At 42.2% G+C, this 21,848-nt stretch overlaps 1 protein-coding gene across 4 annotated transcripts in view; it reads right to left on the reverse strand.

The window, feature by feature from the left end:
* Iqch (IQ motif containing H) overlaps window positions 1–21,848 on the reverse strand; it is a 183,321-nt gene that overhangs the window by 117,435 nt on the left and 44,038 nt on the right. For all 4 annotated transcript variants that reach the window (XM_036193329.1, XM_036193330.1, XM_036193328.1 and 1 more), the window contains 2 exons: window positions 2,634–2,754; window positions 97–225 (listed from right to left, as the gene is read on the reverse strand). In XM_036193329.1, coding sequence (XP_036049222.1) covers window positions 97–225; window positions 2,634–2,754 — 250 coding nt within the window. The remainder of the gene's footprint in view (window positions 1–96; window positions 226–2,633; window positions 2,755–21,848) is intronic.

Genomic DNA, 21,848 nt, shown 5'->3' on the forward strand with positions numbered 1-21,848 from the left:
ACTGGGGATTAACACTGTCCACTGGCAGAGTCTAGATTTGGTAGGTGAGACCATTCCTGCGGAACCCCAGCTAAGCACACAGGCATAGTGTCTTACCTTCTGTTGGAATCTTACGAGGCTCATCAAAGCTATGGAGAGGAATTGCGTGGGGTTTAATGGGTGGATTCTTTAAGGTAATCCTTGCTGTTGGGGGAATCAGCCCTCGTTCTATCATACTTAAGATCCCTAAAAGGAAGGTTAACAGAACAACAAAACACGAGTTTAACTCTAAGCAATTCTACAAAGTCTGAGTTCTGTGTATTTCACAATGCTAACTGAACATCATTCATCACCTTCCTTGTAAAGCTACATTCCAGTGCCTTAATCTTTGTATGAAAAATAGGTACAGCACACTCTAAGCTTAATATTCTAACCCAAGGGGAAAATCGTTTCCAATTGCAGTAATATGAAATCAAACTGCACTAAGATAATCTCATTTTTAGGTAGAAATATAATTTCAAGACAAACTAAAACTTCCTTACACTTAGAGCATTTTCAGCCACTGGTGATTTTATTGCTCTTTTTGAAATTCAGGAATGTGAGGCAAACATTCTTAATAACTAAGGTGATCTTTTGTTCTGAAGAAAGAAAGTCTGTGTACTTGAACCCATGTGGCTGAGGATATGAAGTCTTGAAGCTTCCACAAGACATGTATGTGCCCTGATGTATGAGAACAACCATCCATGTTAACCAGCACTCCAGGCCATCTTCTGTTCTATGCTTCCAACTTTAAAACATCTGTGAAATCAGTCAGGTTTCAACTTTCTTATCTTGAGAACTGAACAAGCTCTGAATTTGAAATATAGTAAATCATTTGTCTTCACAGATATTGTCTACCATCCATACCAAATCCCATGTGTAAGAGCTGTGGCTGCTTTCCAGGTGTGAAAACTAGATTGTGTTTTGTGTACCATGAAACTTGTATTCTCAACCACTGACTCAGTGGGGGCTTTAGTTCTTAGATTTTTGTCAGATAATTCAAAAAATCTAGGGAATCCTTTTCATGTGGATATTGTTCATCTTCCATCTCATGCTGAACTTGTGCAGACCTGGAGTGGCTCATAAATGTCTCTTAAAGGCATCAAAACACCTGAAAATTCCACACATATTTCTGTGACTTGTGCTTTCTTGACACTAATATTACCTTGTCTGGTAACCAGACATATGGCAAGTACTCCATGAGGACTAGTTGGTTGACTAATTACAAATATGATAGGCATGTGTTCTCTGGTAGATTTAGGAATAAAAATGTAACTTCTGTCTATCTGCACAAGTTTCCCTGATCCTAGATTCACCTTTGTCTTATAGTTACTTTTATATGCTAAGGCAAGGATCAATCCATTCACTCATCCTAATTTCATCCAGGAGGATGATGACACTGAAGCAGGAAATACAAACTTAGTATTGTTACTTAGTGTTCCTGGGACGTCAAGAGTACGTAAGCTACTTAGAAGGTGTAAGCCACAGGACTTCTCACAGCTAGAAAAGAAATAACTAAGCTATGGGAAGCTGAACAAATTCAGAGACTCATTACATTCTGGGGTATCCACCACCAGCAGACAAGACATAAGAGCTAAACACCAGAAGACTTTGAATCCCTAGGTGTCACAAGAATGGTTTGGAACCAACTCTGGGTCCTGAAGACTCCAAACATACAGGAAATGAGATTACATATAACTCAGGGCCATCTTACTCCATTATATGTGAGCTAGGAAAGGGGATCCACTTAGCCATTCTTTAACACTTCAGCCAATCAAATGAACTAGGGAAACTAAGAGGATTATAGTAGATATCTAATTTTCATTCGTTTACTTAGTCCTTAAAGTTGTTTACTTATTCATTCAATTCACATTTTTTTTTTTTTTTTTTTTTTTTTACCTACAAAACTCTAATACAGTCCTGGGCACCATGGATACTGAGAAAAAGATGATACAATCTGTTTTTATTAGCAATCTAATAGTTTGCAACACTACACTTTAAACTAAAATCCACATAGTTAAAGGGACTGCGGAGATGGCTCAGTGGCTAAGAGCAGTAGCTGCACTTTCAGAGGACCTGAGTTCAATTCCCAGCACCACATGGTGGCTTGTGACACCACCTGTAACTCCAGTTCCAGAAGATCTGATGCCCTCTTTTGGCTTCCAAGGGCATCAGGCATGCACATGGTACACAAGCACACATATATCCAGGTGAAACACTCATACATATAAAATAATAAATAGTAAAAATAAAAAGCCACTCATTATATTATCTCTGGCTTTGTGTTTTTACATAGCAATATTCTGAAATAACATTAAAAGGCAATCAGAAGAGCATCAGAAACTACTTAGAAAACAATAACTTCTAAAAATATTATATAAGCATGACAACACCAATACATAAGTCAATATTAAATTCATGAAATAATGGATCTAGAAGTGGAAGGGGCTCTGGTGATCACAAAGTCCAGGGTGAAGCTGAGCCCAGGTAAGGACTGACTTGTCTGAGGTCACCTAGGAAAATTAGTGGCTGAGCTAGTATTCCAACTCAGGGCCCTGATTATCCTCAAGGATGCCTTCACATCCCTAGACATAACACACAGCACAATCACTAACCTTTACTGGCATCCTTATGCAAGATGGGGATGGGAATAAAATGGGGATCAGTGCGATCAGCAGATGGCAGAACCGTGAGGTTGGATATCGTGGACCCTTTTATTAACCGCTGAACCTTCTCCTAGGTGATAACAAAATGTTGTTAGCTGACAGTTTTGCCTTCACAATGAACAGTTTTTTCTTGTGCACAATAAATTAGATTATGAATAGTTTCATTAAGTTTTAATAAAGTAGCAGCAATACCATCTCCGATTTTATTGCTCTTGAGTACCCTGTGCTACTGTCTACTGTCAGGACTTTGTGTAATTTAAAATAGTTAATTAAATCCAATTAACATGTGGTGATTTCCACTATGCAAATTCAGTGTAGTAGTTAATAAAGGAACTATTAAGATTTTGTTCAATTTTAATGACTACAATATAAAAGTACTAAATCTTGACATAGGAGGTTTTGAATACAGCAAAGTTGTGCACAGGCAGATTTCCCAGGAAATAAATAAGAGTCTCGAGGTTATAAAAACAAACTGGAAGGATTTAAAGAAAGGCACTTCAGTCACTAGGAACAGGTTAAGTGTGAACACTGAGTAGACTGTGGAAAACTAAGTGAAGGGCAAAGGTGCAATGTCTCCATAAGTCACCCAGATAACCACTGTTCTTGGGTCAGAAATGCTCTTATTATAGCTATGTTTAGTGGATCTTAGATTTTAAAGCTCATATAACTTGCATATAAGTCACACTTAATTGTATAGCTCAAGTACAGTGTTTATACCTTGATCATAGGAGGATGTGGATTATTGGGCCCCTCAGCAGGAAGAATTCCTCTGTCTGCTGTTTATAAACATCTAAATTTTCAAGTCATTTTCCAAGTATTAATTAATTTGCATAGCTTCCAGGGGAACTAGGTAATGGTTTACTACTTAATTTATGAAGAGCTCAAAGCATGAAAGTTAGTAGAGTTGCTTCAGGACACATATATACCAAATATGCACAGTTTGTCCATTTAAAATGAATCTTGTTTTTCTTTCAATAGTGAACAATGTCATTGGCCTCAGCTGTATTACACCTTTTCTCCTATTAGGCTTAAGGATAGAAAAGGGGCCGGGCTGTGGAGGCACACGCCTTTAATCCCAGCACTTGGGAGGCAGAGCCAGGCGGATCTCTGAGAGTTCGAGGCCAGCCTGGGCTACAGAGTGAGTTCCAGGACAGGCACAAAGCTACACAGAGAAACCCTGTCTCGAAAAACCAAAAAAAAAAAAAAAAAGAAAAAGAAAAAAAAAGAAAAGAAAAAGGATAGAAAAGGGAAAGTTTTTTTCCAAGTGCAGAGTGAAAAAATCTCTTTATGGATTAAATATTAGCTGAGCAAAGTGTCAGGGTCCCCAACCAGGATGTATTACTGAGGGGCAATGACAAAGAAGCATCTCCCACCACACTGAACTCTTCATGATGCTCAATGAATAGGAGCAAGAATTGTTCCTTTTTGGTGCTGTGGAGAGAACCCAGGGTTTTGTACATGTGAGGCAAGCACTGTACCACAGAGCTGTACCCCCTGCTACAAGTAGTATTTAAGAAAAAAGAGTGTGCACATGAGCAGGTCTGGGGCTAATACCGGTGTCTCCCTGGATCACTCTCATCTGTATCCGTTGAGGAAGGGTCTCTTGCCAAGCCCAGAGCTCACTGATCTGCCTTGCTAGCCAGCTTGTCAGAAAATCCCATCTCTGCCTTCCTGGGATTATAGGCTGCCTCTGCAACTGCTCGGCTTATACAGAGGTTCTAGGGATCCCAACTCCAGTGCTCACACTCAGGAAGGCTTGTACTTTATCCAGTGAGCCATCTCCCCAGCTTGTAATCGATTTTTAGAGGGAAGAGTGTGTTGTCTTCCATGTGAGTTGGAATGGGAAGAGCAGGTGCTGCTAGCCTCGCCTCAGTTGCAGTGGGGGACTCTGCGGGAGGATTCCACAGAACTCCAGGCTTGCTGAGACAATGGAGTTGTCCTTGGCTCTCTTCTCTCTTCCTCTAGACCTGAGTTGCTGCTGAGATTTCCTCCTACTCCGAGAGACAGAGACAATCACCCACTGTATTGTAAGTAGAGCGGGCATACATGTGACTAAGGAGACCCAGTATCACAAGGGACAAGGTCTCTTACTTGTCTGGCTAGTGTCAAGGTCAGTGGAGTGAAGGTAAATTGAAGGAAGAGAGTGATTCCACTTCGACAGAACTGTCAAGCTCTGTGCCGAAGTGAGATACAGGTTTGGCGGTTTAGGGGCACAGAGCATAACTTATCTGGATTTTCTGAAAGCCTTTGATAAAGAACACCTGACAACTGGCTTTTGAAAGCTAAGGCCGCAAGCTCAGGTATAAAATACATCATTAAGAATGACACAAAGGGGAGGCTGCGGGGCAGCGAACAGATTCTGTACTGCAGTCAGCAGGTTCACAAGGCTGCTTTCTTCAGTTCCTTACACCACACCAAACAACGTACTGCGGATGCTGAAGAAGCAATGGGTGGGCGAGTGGATGGGATACAGGTGAGGGCTACTGGTTATAGAAACTAACTCCCTCATTGTGGCTAAATAAGAAACATCTGCCCACTCTGCTGTCCCTTCCCACAGCAAGGATAAATTTCTGTATAAGCCTGGTTAGAGAGAGAATGTAGCAAACTTCAGCATTTACTGAGCACTTACTATGTAACACTAACTTTAATACAATGATCATTAAATTTCATGAGCAATGGGAAAGCTAAGATCTAAGGGAGTGTAGACGTGGGAGCAGTTAAGTCTGCCTGCTGGTGTTATGGGGATGTTGCAGCAACTCAATCCTGACTGTATATTGGAACCACTCAGGGAGTCTCTTGAAATCACGGCCGCCTGGGCCCCCAATCCTGGGCAATTAAATCAGAACTGTTTAGTTCAGGCCTGGGCCTTGGTATTTCTGTAAGGCTCCCTGGGCAACTGTGATGTGCAGCCAAGGTTACAATGTGCACAGTGGATGATATTTAAATGTCATCCTAAAAGAACATTGAGTCGAGGAGATGGGTTGGAAGATGCAGCTATAGGTAGGGAGAACAGCAGCAAACAGAAGCAGCACACTCAGCACACTGGAGCACGGAGGTGCGGCCACAGGAGAGGTCTGTGTGGCTGACAAGTGCGGGCATGTGGGGAGGCCTGGGAAGGGGCAGGAGAGATTGCCTAGCTGAGGGAATCTCCAGTTCCAAAGCTGCCTTTGAGAATGTGCTGGTCCCCTAGCAACTTCTACAACCACTGCTTCTGTATTCTCCTCTGTACTGTGAATAGAGTATATGTTCTAAGACTACCATACTTTACTGTTTGTAAAAGATGTAAACCTTCACACACTGACGTAATATGGAATATAATTATTCAATAACCATATCATAAACAGAACAATGCCCTTTATATATGGTCTTTCATTATTATTTCCAAAACTCTAATTCAGAACCCTATTACATTGTCTAAATTAACTTAGAATTTTGTGAAATAAAAAACCATATAGGGTCTCAGGGCTACAGCTCAGTGGTAGAGAGCTTGACTAGTGTGTGTGTAAAGCCTTAGGTTCAGTCCCCAGCACTGGAAATAAAGTAAAGCTGGAAGGTAGAAGCAGCAATCATAGTCCCGTGACTCAGAATGTTCAAACAAAAACTACCCTATTCCATTATTCTGGTACAGATGCTATGTGCTCATTCTAAAGATCCCACCAACTTGGAAACATGGAGATAAAGTTGTTGTGGATATTGCTCTGTATAAATAAAGTGCTGATTGGCCAATAGCCAGGCAGGAAGGATAGGGTAGGCGGGACAAGGAAGAAGAGAATGATGGGAGGTGGAAGGCGGAGACACTGCCAGCCACCTCCATGACAAGCAACATGTAAAGACACCAGTAAGCCACAAGCCATGTGGCAAAGTATAGATTAATAGAAATGGGTTAATTTAAGATAGAAGTAGATAACAAGAAGCCTGCCATGGCCATACAGTTTCTAAACAATGTAAGTTTCTATGTGTTTACTTGGTTGGTTCTGAGTGTCTATGGGCCTGGTGGGTGAGAGAGATTTGTCCTGACTGTGGGCCAGGCAGGAAAACTCTAACTATAAATGGCGCCCAATGTGGGGCACGAGTTTCCACCTTAAACCTGAGAAAAAAGATTCTAAAACAGAGCTAAAAACAGCTTCCTAGTTGTCTCTCTCAAGTTAGTGGTAGCCTGCTGGTTTGAGCTACTATGGCGGGTTCCTGGCGTGTGCATCAGACCTGCAGTGTGGCAGGAATGAGGAGTCTACAAGCGGCACTTTACTCCGCTGCGTGGTAGATTTAGCCTTTGCTAGTTAAAAAAAAGTTTCTGGGCTATGCACTGCTTTGATAGAACTGCTTCTAGACCACTGCCATGTTGGGAAGCTGAGGTGGGCAGAGCCAACAGCCGCACGTTTCAATCTTACAAAGATGGATATTACACAGAGAATCTGGTTTATGTTGTCTTTGGGATTTTTAACTACAGAAAAAGATTTGATCGTAAAAGCTGTTGAGTTAAACAAATATGTAAATTTTAAAGGTACCTTGACTTTAAAATTTGGATATAAGGATATGTTGCTTTGGAAAAGAGTCTCTGCTTTTGTTTCCACAGAAAGCCAGAGGCTGTGGATTTGTTCCAGATTAAGATACATCAGGTTTGATCAGCCAAGACCACCTGAAAGGTCTCCAATGACACCATGGCCCAGATGATCCAACATCCAGAATGGTTTCAAGGATCAGAGGTTTACCCTCATGGACTACTCCATAATCCTAAAATTTTCTTTATGTCCCCATAAGATACAGTGCCCCCCTCCAGCAGGAAGTAGTAAGAGAAACTACGCCCAATTTCCCAAAATGATCAAGCTGGCTTTGGAGATGGAATTGGCTCACTCCTTCTCTAAACCCAGACATATTGCTAAAAGAAAAGGTTAAGAGATTTTTATGTCCCAAATCAGAAGAGCCCTCTGGTGTGGGACACAAAAAACCCAGTATTTTTATTTAAAACAGGTTGACTATAAATGCGATCTCTTTCTAAAGAAGAAAAGGGGATATGATATAGATATAATAGAAAAAAAGGGTAGATTAAGGAACTTACTTCTAAAGAGCAACAACTTGTTTAAAATGTTTTACATTGGTATAGATTTTAGTCTATTGATACAAACTTAAAGTTAATTTTGTTATACTGTGTGTATATTTCTACTCTTGTTTAAGGTATTATGTTTATATAGCTCATTTAAAATTTTAATGAATAATTAAAAATAGATTAATAATTAGTCATCTATGATAATCATACTCATAGCCATGTTAGTTAAGTCTTCTAGGTATACATAGAGATATTTCAGATAGATAGGTAATCTTCAAATACTTCAAAGACCTACAGAATATGGCATTTAAAATATTTTTAAAATTTAGACTTTCTGGACAGTGAGACATGTCTGCTCCTGGCAGCTCTGATTTACTTCAGAGAGGAGGATGGGCATTGAAGACACTTCATATGGAGTTTATCTTCATCTTGACAAAAATAGCCATTTGGGCAAGAAACTGTTCTTGCCTGGACTGCTTGATCTACCAGACATGCAGGACCCATAAAAAGATGACCACTGAACTTTGCTTGACAAAATGGTCCTTCAGGTTCCTGCTTCGCAGAGAAAACTGCCAGACATTCTACAGGACACTGAAAAAAGTGACCAAGAGACTCTAGCCCTGTGGGCTGAAGACAAATGCCCCAACTTTACAAAGGAACATTAGGTGACTGTCCAGGCTGCCAGCTGTCTCTGTCTACCCTGCAAGACTCCTGAAAGTTGCTTGCATCCTTCTCCCATTTCTCAGGTATCCTTCTGAGGTCTTGATGTGGTTGAAGACTAGATAGTTATAATTTCCTCAATTATGATAAAAGATAAGTTAGATATAAAACCTTAGACTCACAAATATAAGATAGATAGGATATCTTCTTTAATATTGTAACTGTAGTTCTTGCTTGATAATTGTTTTGTTATATGTAATTTTACTACGTAAAAGTTAAAACCTTCCTTTTAAAAAAAAAAAAGAAAAGGGGAAGTGCTCTGGATATTGCTCTGTATAAATAAAGTGCTGATTGGCCAATAGCCAGGCAGGAAGGATAGGGTAGGCGGGACAAGGAAGAAGAGAATGATGGGAGGTGGAAGGTGGAGACACTGCCAGCCTCCTCCATGACAAGCAACATGTACAGACACCAGTAAGCCACACGCCACTTGGCAAAGTATAGATTAATAGAAATGGGTTAATTTAAGATAGAAGAAGTAGATAACAAGAAGCCTGCCATGGCCATACAGTTTCTAAACAATGTAAGTTTCTATGTGTTTACTTGGTTGGTTCTGAGCGTCTATGGGCCTGGTGGGTGGGAGAGATTTGTCCTGACTGTGGGCCAGGCAGGAAAACTCTAACTACATAAAGTTGAAGAAATCATACCAACTTTCATTAGAAGACCCCTCCTACTTGGTGTCCTTATAAGGATTGATATACTGATGGATAATAATAGTATGTATATTACATTATTAAATTTAATTTGACATGAATTCAATGGGGAAAGTATCTGAGTTAAAAACACCAAATTACGTTATTATTATTATTATTATTATTATTATTATTATTATTATTATTATTTTGAGAGTTTCACATAGCCTATGCTGGCCCTGAACTTGCTATGCAATTATGGATAACCTTGAACTTCTTGATGGAGATAAAGGCAAGTGCTACTATACCCAGTTATGTGGTGCTTGAGATTGAACTTGGGTTTGTGCAGGCTAGGCAAGCACTAACAAATTATTAAACCTTCACAAATATTCCTCTACCCCAGAATTCCTCTGAAGTAAAGAAGTTTCCTTTACTGATTGGCAATTGTTTTTTCTTTCTTTTCCTTCCTTCCTTTCTTTTTTTTTTTAATTTTTGAGACAGGGTGTTCTGTGTAGCCCTGGCTGTCTTGGAACTCCGTCTATAGATCAGGCTGGTCTCAAACTCACAGAGACCTGCCTGCCTCTGCCTCCCAAGTGCTGGGATTAAAGGCGTGTGCAACCACTGACCAGAAGCAATTGTTTTGTCTTAGGGAGCAGAACAGTAGACATTTTCAGGCATGTGAGCTCTATATAGGTTGCTTATATAATGGAAAAGTAGCATTGACAGCATGTAAACAATGGGGTGATTTTTTTTTTTTCCAGAGCTGAGGACCGAACCCAGGGCCTTGCACTTGCTAGGCAAGTGCTCTACCACTGAGCTAAATCCCCAACCCATGAATTCTCACTCTTTATAGGTGATTCCTTACTTCCTGGACATTGAAACACTTTTCATCTTTAAAGTTGAGGCATTTCACTGAAATAAGTTATGTTAAATATTCTAAGTCAGTTTTTCTGAGGTTCAGGGTTTCCTTTCCACCAGTACTCTGTTCCTTCTTTACTTTAAGAACTTTTTTCTTATATCAATGAACATCTCTTTCATTTGCTTGTTCTCTGTTTGGGGGACACCAAGTATCTTTCCATATTGCTTTCCATATTATGTTACCTATTTGTTCTCTAGGGCCTGTCTTCTTTTCAAACATGACATTCCAATTTTAGCTGAGCACATGGCTATCCAGTTACAGACAACATTTTTCAGTATACCCTGTGACTAAATGGGGTATGTGACCAAATTCATGCCAATCAGATGTGTGGGATCCATTGAGGCCACCTCCCGTAGAAGGCTTTCTCTAGAGTCTCGGCACCCTTCCCATAAGCTGATATGGGGGGGACAGCTTCCACCACAGGAAGAGACTGTCCTGTAACCAGTGAACCGAGGACACAGGAGGAACAGCATCTTGGGTGGCCACCTGGAACACAGCCAGACTTGGGTTCTCCATGGTGAACTGTTTTGTAAATAAGAAATAAACTTACTTAAGTCATTGTCCTTCAGAATTGCAGCAGTACAGTTTGTACCAGAGCAGTGTACACATTGGTTAGCATCTAATTAATTCCTTTTGTCTCGTTCCTGTGCAATGCTGTGTTTACAGGCTCTCCTCCATGTCAGTATTTCAGTAGTGTCTCTTCTCTCCCTTCTATTTATAGTTTATTTATTAGTCCCATAAAGTATTTTGGTATTCAATTTGTTTCTTATGTCTGCAATCTCCCTTTTTGTTTCATTCTGCTATTTTATCATCTTGTATTGGAGCTCTAGTTTTACTTAATTTATGTTATCAAGCTGTGCTATTTATTACTTGAAGAAATTATGAAAAATCCTTATGTTCTTGACTTACGATTGTTTTTAGACTCTGTCTTTTGTGGCCTGGAGTTCTCTCTCCTCCACCCACTTTCCTTTTGTTAGCTGTGGGTAAGGTATGACCATGCAGAACACACAGCGACCATACATAGTGCACGTAGGGACGACACCACTCACATCAGCCAGTTAGCTCACCCAATTGTCCTGCTTGCTACAATGAGCTACCTTTCCCCCTACTTTCTGGTACTCATGTGTGACATGAGAAAATGCCACCCTCTGTCCTGTTCTCTCCACTGACACTTGTTCCATTTACTCAGCAGGGCTTCTTGTGGAAACCTAAGCAAAACCCATCTTAAATTTGCTCAGGCTATCCAAGTTTTGGATAAGGAGAAGTGAGATTTTGTTCCACTTTTTAAATTTGAGTGGTCTCAATTATTTCAAACTTTGTATATAAACCAATAACTTCATTATTATTTAACTAAGTTATGATATTCTGAATTTATCTAATTAATTCAACTGCATATAAAATTCAGCCCCACTGTCTTCCAGAAGGCTAGTATAAAGAATCAATGAGTACAAAATAGAAAGATAGGCCATCATTTTTTTCACACCAGAAATGTGTGTATGTGTATGTGTGTGTGTGCACATGTTTTTAATATAACATTGTTTGGATATATAACATTTACTTTTTAAAGGCACAAGTCATAAGGTCTTTTGACGTTTTACCAAGTAAACAGTGTGCACAGCAGTGTCCATGAGAGAGAGAGACAGAGCACTTCCAGCCTACTGGAGCCTCTCAGCCAAGCCTGCCACAGCAGAGGAACCACCACCAGCCATCTACTGTCTTTTGCTCCAGAAATCCACATGCATGGCTTGTGAGATTTCATTCTTCTGTGTCTAGAAATCCACATGCATGGCTTGTGAGATTTCATTCTTCTGTGTCTAGAAATCCACATGCATGGCTGGTGAGATTTCATTCTTCTGTGTCTAGAAATCCACATGCATGGCTTGTGAGATTTCATTCTTCTGTGTCTAGAAATCCACATGCATGGCTGGTGAGATTTCGTTGTTCTGTGTCTAGAAATCCACATGCATGGCTGGTGAGATTTCATTCTTCTGTGTCTAGAAATCCACATGCATGGCTGGTGAGATTTCGTTCTTCTGTGTCTAAAATCCACATGCATGGCTGGTGAGATTTCATTCTTCTGTGTCTAGAAATCCACAGGCATGGCTGGTGAGATTTCATTCTCCTGTGTCTTCCCTTCTTCTCCTCAGAATTGATTGTGGGTTGAGCTTCTGTTCATTTTAAGTTTTAACTTATATTTATAAAAGGAACTGTACAGCTTGAGCCCCCAACCTCCTACATTTTTGCTTTGTTTAATATGTTCCTTCTCCATTCTCTCCATCCTCAGGCCTGCCTTTAACTTCTGTCACTCATAGGCAAGGTTAAAGGAAACCTCTCTTGGAAAATTACCTCCAGTCTCTTTCCCTTCTCTTAGTATGTTTAACATACATGGAAGAATCTGTACACTATTCCCGAGGCATTCCTTAATCAGAGCTCACTCGCTTCTGACTTACTCTCTCATGACTACAGAAAGAGAATTAAAAAAAAAAAAAAAAAAAAAAAAAAAAGCCAGGCGGCGGTGGCTCACGCCTTTAATCCCAGCACTTAAGAGGCAGAGCCAGGTGGATCTCTGTGAGTTCGAGGCCAGCCTGGTCTACAGCGTGAGATCCAGGACAGGCACCAAAACTACACAGAGAAACCCTGTCTGGGAAAAACAAAAACAACAACAACAACAAAACAAACCACTCAGGGCAGCTCTGCGGCTGTGTTTGGATCACTTGCCATCAGTCCCAATGCCCTGAGTTTGATCCCCAGGACCCACAGGAAGGTGGAGAGAGAACTGACATGCACCACTCAAGAGAAACCCAAGCATAATAAATAAAAACTTAAAAACCACTCGTGGTTTACTAGAAAATAACAAGTAACAAAGACACATTAACAACAATTGTTTTTTTATAAAGACAAAGCTTGGCAAGACTAAACAGAGACCTAGTTATCCTTGAAGCATCAGAGCACCTTACAACTAGCTTTCCTGAAGGTGACAGCTACACACTCCAGACACTGTCAGAAGGCTGTGTGATGGTATCAGCAGAAGCTGGAAACAGGCAGAAACTAGAACAGCGCTGGTCTTCAAAGAAGGAACTATGCTAGTTCAGATCATGCATGTGTGATTTCTGACCCAGATGTACTTCTCAGAAGCATGAGAGAGAAAGGGTGGCATAGAACTGAGGAGGAGTCAGATTGCCTGGCATGAGAAGTTGCCTGTGGAGTTCCCAGCTAACACAACCAGGGGGAATGCTAGACATAAAGAACTGGAAGGGCCAAATTTGCTAAATAAATGTCATATAAATCTTTGGTCCACCTCTGAGCCACACACATATGGAAGAGATTCTGAGGAACTCTGGAAAAAAAGAAATAGTTGAAGACTTTCAAAGACTGAGCAAAGAATTCAGTTGCTACCCCCACAGGAACAGAATTTGGAGTTTAGGATTTAAATGTAGCCAAATAAATTGCTTACTAGAATTATAATAAAAGTTAGAGAGCAAAGTAGCAGAATTTCAGCACATCATTTATAATATACATAACAATAAGTTATTATATGTGCAAAGAAATAAGACAAAACAGTCCAGTGAAAGTCAAGAGAGAAAAAGTACAAGGCTTTTTATTATTATTATTATTATTATTATATTTGTATTTTAATTTTACACATCAGCCATGGGTTCCCCTGTCCTCCCTCCTCCCACCCCCACCCCCTACCTCCCCCCCAGCCCCTCCCCTCCATTCCCATCTCCTCCAGGGCCAAGACTCCCCTGGGGATTCATTTAAACCTGGTGGATTCAGTACAGGCAGGTCCAGTCCCCTCCTTCCAGGCTGAGCAAAGTGTCCCTGTGTAAGCCCAAGGTTCCAAACAGCCAGCTCATGCACTAAGGACAGGTCCTGGTCCCACTGCCTGGATGCCTCCCAAACAGTTCAAGCTATTCAATTGTCTCACTTATCCAGAGGGCCTGATCCAGCTGGGGCCTCCACAGCCTTTGGTTTATAATTCATGTGCTTCCATTCATAAGGCTTTTTTAAATAACACTAATTTCTGAAAAAAATACAGCTACTTCCTCTGAAGCTACCTGTGTCCACCTTAAACCAAGTTCAAGTTCATTTCCTCAACAACCTGCACATTTTCCACGTCCTTTGCCCCATGCTCTGCTCTTTCTTGCTGTAAATCTAGCTAGAGCAGTGAGCAGTAACTGTGCCACAGCTTGGATGCTACACTGTCTTGAAATGTCCTCTGCCAAACAACTCAGGCCACTGCTTCCAAATTCAACTCCAGTCAAAATTTCAAGACACAGACAGGGCACAGTCAGATTCTAGCAGACTGTAACACAGATGGCCTCTAGTGCATTTCCCAGAATAGGCCTTACTCCACTCTGAAACCTCACAGGGCACTCAGCCTCTTGCTGTAGTAAGCATTTCTGTGTGCATTCTGATCCCCTACATTCCTACCACACTTGTGCACCATATAGATGCAGAGCCTGTCTATACAATGTAAGAATCTGTATCCACTTCTAGTAAAAATGTGACTAAGGAGGAAAAATACATAATAAAGTCTAACTTTTTCCCATTATAGTTAAATCCAGCAAGCTGTCCCCAAGTGTGCTTGTTGGCTGTGACTCCAGGTGGCCCAACAACAAAACCAGCTTGAGTCTCTTCAGCCTGTATTTCCCAATTTTATGGGGTGATTAATCGCTCCTCTGTAGGAACATGTATTCCATGGAGCATTATTATTCCAAGGGATTAACAGTCTCGGGAATATAGTTTGTAAAAAGGGTTTGTTCTAGTAACAGGACTAATGTCCAGATGACAAGTATATTGCTGGAATTTGCTAGTCTTTGGTGTCCTGCAAAGTTAAGAAGAGGTGACACCTTGGTTTAACAAAAGACTTTTCTTCAAAGGAGCTTGGTACCCACTGGATAGCTCTGAAATGGACTCAAACTAAGGAAATGTGGGGGGTATTTCTGTTGCTGTTTCTCCTGCTACCCGTGGTTGTATTTTCTCAGCACGCCAACAGGAATGTCCAGTCGGCAAAGCAATCACTGGAGGGAAACTGCTGCCTGCTTGACCTGTGTCGCCATGACATCTCCGACAAGAGGAAAGGCCTGCACCTGGGACCACACATGGAAAACTGAGTTTTAGAGTCGCCCTGCCCGTTAAGACTGCAAGTTTATCACCCATCATTCCCACCGCTGCAGAGCACTGTGCCAGTCCGTAGGCATCCTTGTTTAAACACTGGCTGGGGTCATAAGTGAAATGAAGTTCGGTCCTCATTTACCTCATGCCAGCAGTTGGGTTGGCACACAGCTGCAGAACTGCTGGGGTCCTTTTTATTTAATTTGGCATCCCTTCCTGAGCAGTACTGAGAATTTGCTCCAATGACTCCACTGGGCTTTGCCATAATTTCTGCATACCATCAGAAAAGGCTGTAAAGAGATGCCTGAGCAAACCTGAAGGGCCTGCTGCACTTATCAAGCAGGTGCTTTTGCTGAAGTCAACAGAGAGTTAAGCTCAAATACAAATCAAAGCAATATAAAAAGATATTGACTAAATTTAGCAGTGAAATGGACTTTAAGGAATAGAATTTGACCATCTTAACACCGTGTGCAGGCCTAAGGATTTGTCCTTTTTGTAGTTTCTCTTAGAATACATCTGAACAGTATTGTCAAAACAAAAGACATCTCAGGTTCTGAGAAAGTCCTGCTTATTGCATGGGTTGGTCTTATGGCTGACCCAGTGCGGTTCTGTTTCTGACATGTAAAGTGAAGTCCAAGTATGAAACATAGACACAGGTAAGAGTGATGGGGACAGCAGGCATGATGCAGCACACAGGAAATGCACCACTGAATGCATCAACTCCTTCAGCAAAGTTGCGCTTTGCAGGGTTGAGGATGGGCAGTGCTGGGATGTGGCTCCCTGGTCTTGCTAGCAGCCTGTCTAGCCAATCAGTGAGTGACCCTGTCTCAAAAAGTAAGATGGGAAAGCAACTGAGCAAGACACCCGACATCAGCCTCTGACCTCCACAAGCACTCTATGTCCACCACACCCGTGTGAACCCGCATACATGTACATACACCCCAAAACATGCCACTCCTATATGTTCACATGAACACATCCACAGATGATTTCTGCAGTCAGAATAGAAGACAGTTTCCCTGGGTCTGCTTTTCTGATTCCCATGTCATAGACTGATTTTCCCAAATGAGGAGGGAAGGATGCCTTGGAAGTAGATTGGTGAGTGTCAGAACTATGAGGTCAGACCCAGAAAGTACCCGAGACATGGCCTGATTCCAGAGCCCAAGTCACAGATGGACAATGCCTAAGGAGTAGAAATAATCTGTCCAGAACTCACAGACATTCAGGACAGACCCAGTACTGGAGACTGTATAAACACAGGCTTTTAAGTTGAATTTTCTAAATTTTTTTCTTTCTTTAAAAAACATTTCAATTTAATCCATCCAGAGTTTTCTTTGGTACAAGGTGCAAGGCTAGGATTTGACTCACTGCTGTTTTTAAACCCTTCTCCACGCCACCAGCGGCTCTGCTGGCCAGCCCTCCACTCGCTGCAGGTTTCCAGTACCTCCTTTACCACGCAGAGGGCAATGTCTGCGCTCACTTTTCTATTCCACTCATCTGTTGATTTTCTATCCATAGAGTGTCGTCATAATTATCGTAATCCCAGCATGTTTTAGTAACATGCTAGGTATGAAAAGTCCACTTTCATTAATCTTCCTTAGGGGAAAAGACGTCTTTTGCCCATTTATTCCTCACAATAATAAACATTGGCAAGTTGAAAAGAATTAACATTTCACTCAAACAAAATAAAACGCCTATGAATTTTCATATGAATTGCATTAGATATGAAGATCACTGTTGAGAGAACCGCCCTGTGTACTGCAGGCATTTCTCCTGTTGTCTCGGGAATTCGGTGTCACATTCCACTTATTCAAGTTTTCTTAGACGTGGCTCCTTCAAGTTTTGGAGCTCTGTTCCCAAAGTTCCTGCACTGTCTGGTTTACTATCTTTTCTTGGTACATTTTTGCTTGACATGAGAGAAAAGAAAGAAGGAGCGGGAGGGAGGGAGGGTGGGAGGGGGGAGAGAGGAGTAGATGGAGGGAGAACAAAGCTATTAAAATGTTTCCAATGCCTGTTTCTGCCTTGCCTAGAGCTGAGGTCATGTGACCTTTTGTCTTTTTACCATTGGATCTGCCATATTTCTTCAGTGTGAAAATGTGTCGTAATCAGAAAATCATGTATTGGGGCTGGGGCGGGGCTTAGTGATTAGCAGCACATATTGCTCTTCCAGAGCATCCAAGTTTAGGTCTTGGCACCCACGTCAGGAGGTTCACAGATGCCTATAACTCCAGCTCCAAGGGGTCCAATGCCTCTGTCCTCCAAAGGCACTTGCACTCACACACACACACACACACACACACACACACACACACACACACACAAAGTAAAGTAAAGTAAAATCTTTAAAAGAAAATCATGTATTAGAATAACCAGTCTTGTGTTTGCTTCTTAATGTCAACTGCTATGTTGAGCACCTGGGCTCTGGGCTCACTCCCAAAGAGCAAATCCTAGGCTTATGCTCCAGCCACCTAAGGAAAGTGGTATGCAGAGCTGGAAGCTTGGAGAGGAGAAATATCATGTAAAATGTGCCTATGAAACTAGACCCTCCTCTTCTCTGTGGAAGCCACCCTAGTCAGATGTTCGATTTGATTATATTAAGTTAATCATTCAATAAGCACTAAGTCTGTCTAAGTGCTCTGCAAAGACTGTAGAGGAGATGAGTGGGGAAATGGCTCCTGCTTGCCGGGAGGACCAGCAAGAGAAAAGGATGAAAGGCCCTTTTCAGTCAAGTCACTAGTTCACTAAAGCTTGCTGTGCTGATCTGGGCACGGGAAAATTCGTTCTACCTAAAAGACTTGGGCAGATTTTAATTTTTGTGTGCATGTGTACATTTGTGTGTGTGTGTGTGTGTGTGTGTGTGTGTGTGTGTGTGTGTATGAGTTTTGCCTGCATGTATATCTGTGCAGCATGTGTGTGTCTGGTTCCCACAGAAGCCAGGAGAGGGCATCAGATCCCCTGCAACTGGATTTACAGAGTGCTGTAAGCCACCACGTGGATTCTGGGAATTGAACCTTGGCCCTCTGGAAGAGCGGGCAGTACTCTTAACTAGCTGAGCTATCTCCCCAGCCCCAAGCTGAAGATTCTTAACCAGTCCAATGGTGACACCATCACTCATCCCACAGGGATTGCTGTCATATAAGGAACTCAGCACAACACAGTTCACACAGTCAATCCAAGCAGATTGTAGCTATTTACTGTCAAAAGCCAAATCGGAGTCAGAGTCCATGTCCATACAGTGCCTGCTTTCCAGGGGTGGCTTCACATCCCTCTGGCAGCTGAAGCTTCACAGATGTGTACTTTGAAATGTACACATGTGATGCTGCTCACTGTGAAGAGCCTCTAACCCGTGGTCCTTCTGTCAGCTCCTTGCTCACTGGGCAGCCTTCTGACCGGGCTTTCTGAGCAGCCTCTGATAAGGGTAGTCTAGGCTCAGGCTGAACATTTAATCTGTTTGACCATTGTAGCTCAAAGTAGCATTCCATTTGTGGTATCAATGAGGTGATTAGTGTAGGCAAAAGAAAATTCTAATCCTGTAAGTTAAGAGTTATGCCTTGACAAACACACACACACACACACACACACACACACACACACACACACACACCCACACACACCAAACAAACAAACTTTGTAGGGGCCCCTAGCTGTCAGCCAACTCCCCAGATGACACCAATATTATTGTACCCCAAATCATTACATCTCCTCTTTCTAAGGACAGATGTAAATTTTGGGTCTAGAAATTGTCTTCTTTGAACTATACAGGATAATTTTTAATGTGTGTGCACGTGCGCGTGGCTGTGCATGTGTGTTTGTGTTTGTGTAGTTGCACATGTGTGTGCATGTGCATGGATGCCATAGGATAACCTTGGGAATTATTACCTCCTTTGAGACAGGGTCTTTCACTGCCTTGAGGATCACCAATTAGGCTAGACTGTCTGCCCAGCAAGCCCCTGGGACCTTCCTGACTCTACCTCCCCACATCTAGGGTTATAAGCATGTGTCACCACTCCCAGCATTTTTGCATGGGTTCTGGGAATTGAACTCAGGTCCTCATGCTTGTAGGACAAGCACTCTACTGACTGAGCCATCTTCCTAGCACAAGGTAGAGTTTTTAGAATCATCTAAGCAAACATTTTAAAAATCAGGGAATCTTAGGAAAAACAAAACAAAACATGAACTTCAAAGTTCTTCTGAAAATCCAGCTGCAAAGGGTGGCCTCAAGGGGCTGCCTCCTGCAGGAGGCCCACCCCCAGTACTCAAGCACTGTGGAGCTAGCTTGTCATTTATTATCTGCCTGGCCAGGACACCTAGACTATGATTATAATTTTAAATAACATTTCTAAAGATTTATTTTTTTAAGTGGAAGAAAGCCAGGAAGTAAGTTTATTTCATGGATAGTTTTTCCTTTTTTTTTTTTTTTTCTACTTAGCACAAACAGACAATAAGTTTGAAAACACCATATTGTGAAAAACACCAGAATGAAGCCAGTCTCCTGGGCACAGCTGTGCATGAGCAGACTGGACACAAGACAGCTGGTGTGAGGTCAGGACAGGGAAGAGCCTCACACTCCAGCACTGAGTGGGAACCAGCACTGGGGACGTGAGCGGTGGGAGAGAAAGCCGAGCGTGTTCCCCAGAAATCACCCACCTTCCTCACTGTCCTTGTTTACACTACTCCCACCTCAACAAGTCCTGCTCTGGCTGATGCTGGGAGGAGGGATAACATGCGGAGATGACAGATGGGGCCACAGGTAGATCCTTGGCAGCAGCGGGGCATGAGGCATTGGGGTAGAAAGAAAGACAGGTTTGGGAGACCATCTAAGCCATCCTGCTGGAGTGCCTCTTCCTGTGACAGGGACAAAGCCTTATGCAAATTGTCAGGGAGAAGGTGCCTGCAGAACTCTAATTAGGCCGATTCATGAACATCTAACAAGTTCAGGAGATAATGTGATTCCAGAAAGTACTATTGCTTTATAGCCAAAGGGAGAGGAAATAAAGTGTAATAATCAATGAGGACACCAAGGGGCAGAGACTGTTCGGAAGAATTCTAATGATGCCCTTCAGTTAGAGCAGCTAAGTGATCTACCATGGGCTGTGTGCCTGAAGCCCTTCCTTTCACAGTCTAGACCGAGATCATACAATTAGATTTCAGAGACCCAGCCAAGGCCGTCCATCATCTCCAAGTGCACTTTTTGGGAAAATGTGAGACAGTTTTAACTGTCCACCCTGGCCTATGTGGCAGCACTGCTTGTATTCCTAGAGCACAGGGCACCACTGCAGCCACGTGCACTTCTTGTGAGGCTCCTCAGGCAGCCTCCATCCAGCAGCTTCCCCTGTTACTGCTCGCTTTCCCAGAGGAACTGGCCATTCCAGAGGTATCAAGCAAACACTGGCCTGAGAGTTACACAGTGTGGCTCTGATGGCGACTGAACACGCCATTTTATCTTCTTGGTTTAGAAACATTTCCCAGGCTGAGAAATGGCTCCGTGAAGAAGAGCTCTTACTATGTAAGCATAAATATCTGAGTTTGAACCCCCAGCACCCATATAAAAAACCAGACATGGCCTTGTGTGCCTCTGGCACATGGGGTTGAGGGCAAAGACCGGCAGATCCCAGGAGTGCACTGGATGGCCAGCCCTAGCCAAAGCACTGAGTTTTAGTGTACTGGAAGACCATGTCTCGTGACAGAGAAAGACTCCAACATCCTGAGCCACTGCATGTAAAGGCACTCACACACAAGCATGCAGCAAACAGGGCACACTGGCAAACACATGCACAAAGAAAAGAAAAGAGGCAACTTAGTCTTTCAAGACTAGGTGACAGATTTGTATATTGGTTTGTAGCCATGATACAGGGTAGTGTTGAAACCTAAGTCCTTGGTCTATGTCTTTTTCCTCTAACATGTATGTGGTGGTTTTCAGGCCTTTTCATCTCTAAACATTTACACCATATCATTACTTGGTTATCAAGAGATGATTTGAATCTACTCTTTCTACTCTAACTTCTAGCCTAATGAGACATGAACCTCAAAAAAAAAAAAAAAAAAAAAAAAAAAACCTTCTGGGCTTCCATTACACACATGACTCTGAGGCCATGCTTTTAAAGGAAGTGTACAGTGAATCCTTCTGCATTGTGGTACTCATTTCTCTTCTACCAGAGAGGTTTGTAGGGGCTAGGAATGCATACTTGAACTCAAGTGCAGTTTAATCAACAATAGGCTAGAAGACAGGAGAGCACAGCCATACTATTTCTCCATCTCAAGTACCTCTTAGGAGATAATGACCCTGGGCTATGATGAAAGCAGTTCTATCAGGCCAGTTTCTCTTGTGACTAATGTCATGAAGCTGCCTGCTGTCTTAGTTAGGTTTTTATTGCTGTGAAGAGACACCGTGACCACGGCAACTCTTATAAAAGAAACATTTAATCGGGTGGTTCACTTACAGTTTCAGAGGTTCAGTCCATTATTATCATGGCAAGGAGCATGGCAGACATGATGCTGGTTACATCTTGACCAAAAGGCAACAGGAAGTTGACTGAGACACTGGGTGGTATCCTGAGCAGAGGAAACCTCAAAGCACACCCCAACAGTGACACACTTCCTCCAACAAGGCCACACCTCCTAATAGTATCACTCCCTGTGAGATCATGGGGACCAATAACATTCAAGCTACCACACTGCAGTACTGTTCTTGGCTTCAGTTTTTGCTTGTTAGTTGGTTTGTTTGTTTATGTATA

The sequence above is a fragment of the Onychomys torridus genome, chromosome 7, assembly GCF_903995425.1.
Source record: "Onychomys torridus chromosome 7, mOncTor1.1, whole genome shotgun sequence".
Taxonomy (NCBI): domain Eukaryota; kingdom Metazoa; phylum Chordata; class Mammalia; order Rodentia; family Cricetidae; genus Onychomys; species Onychomys torridus.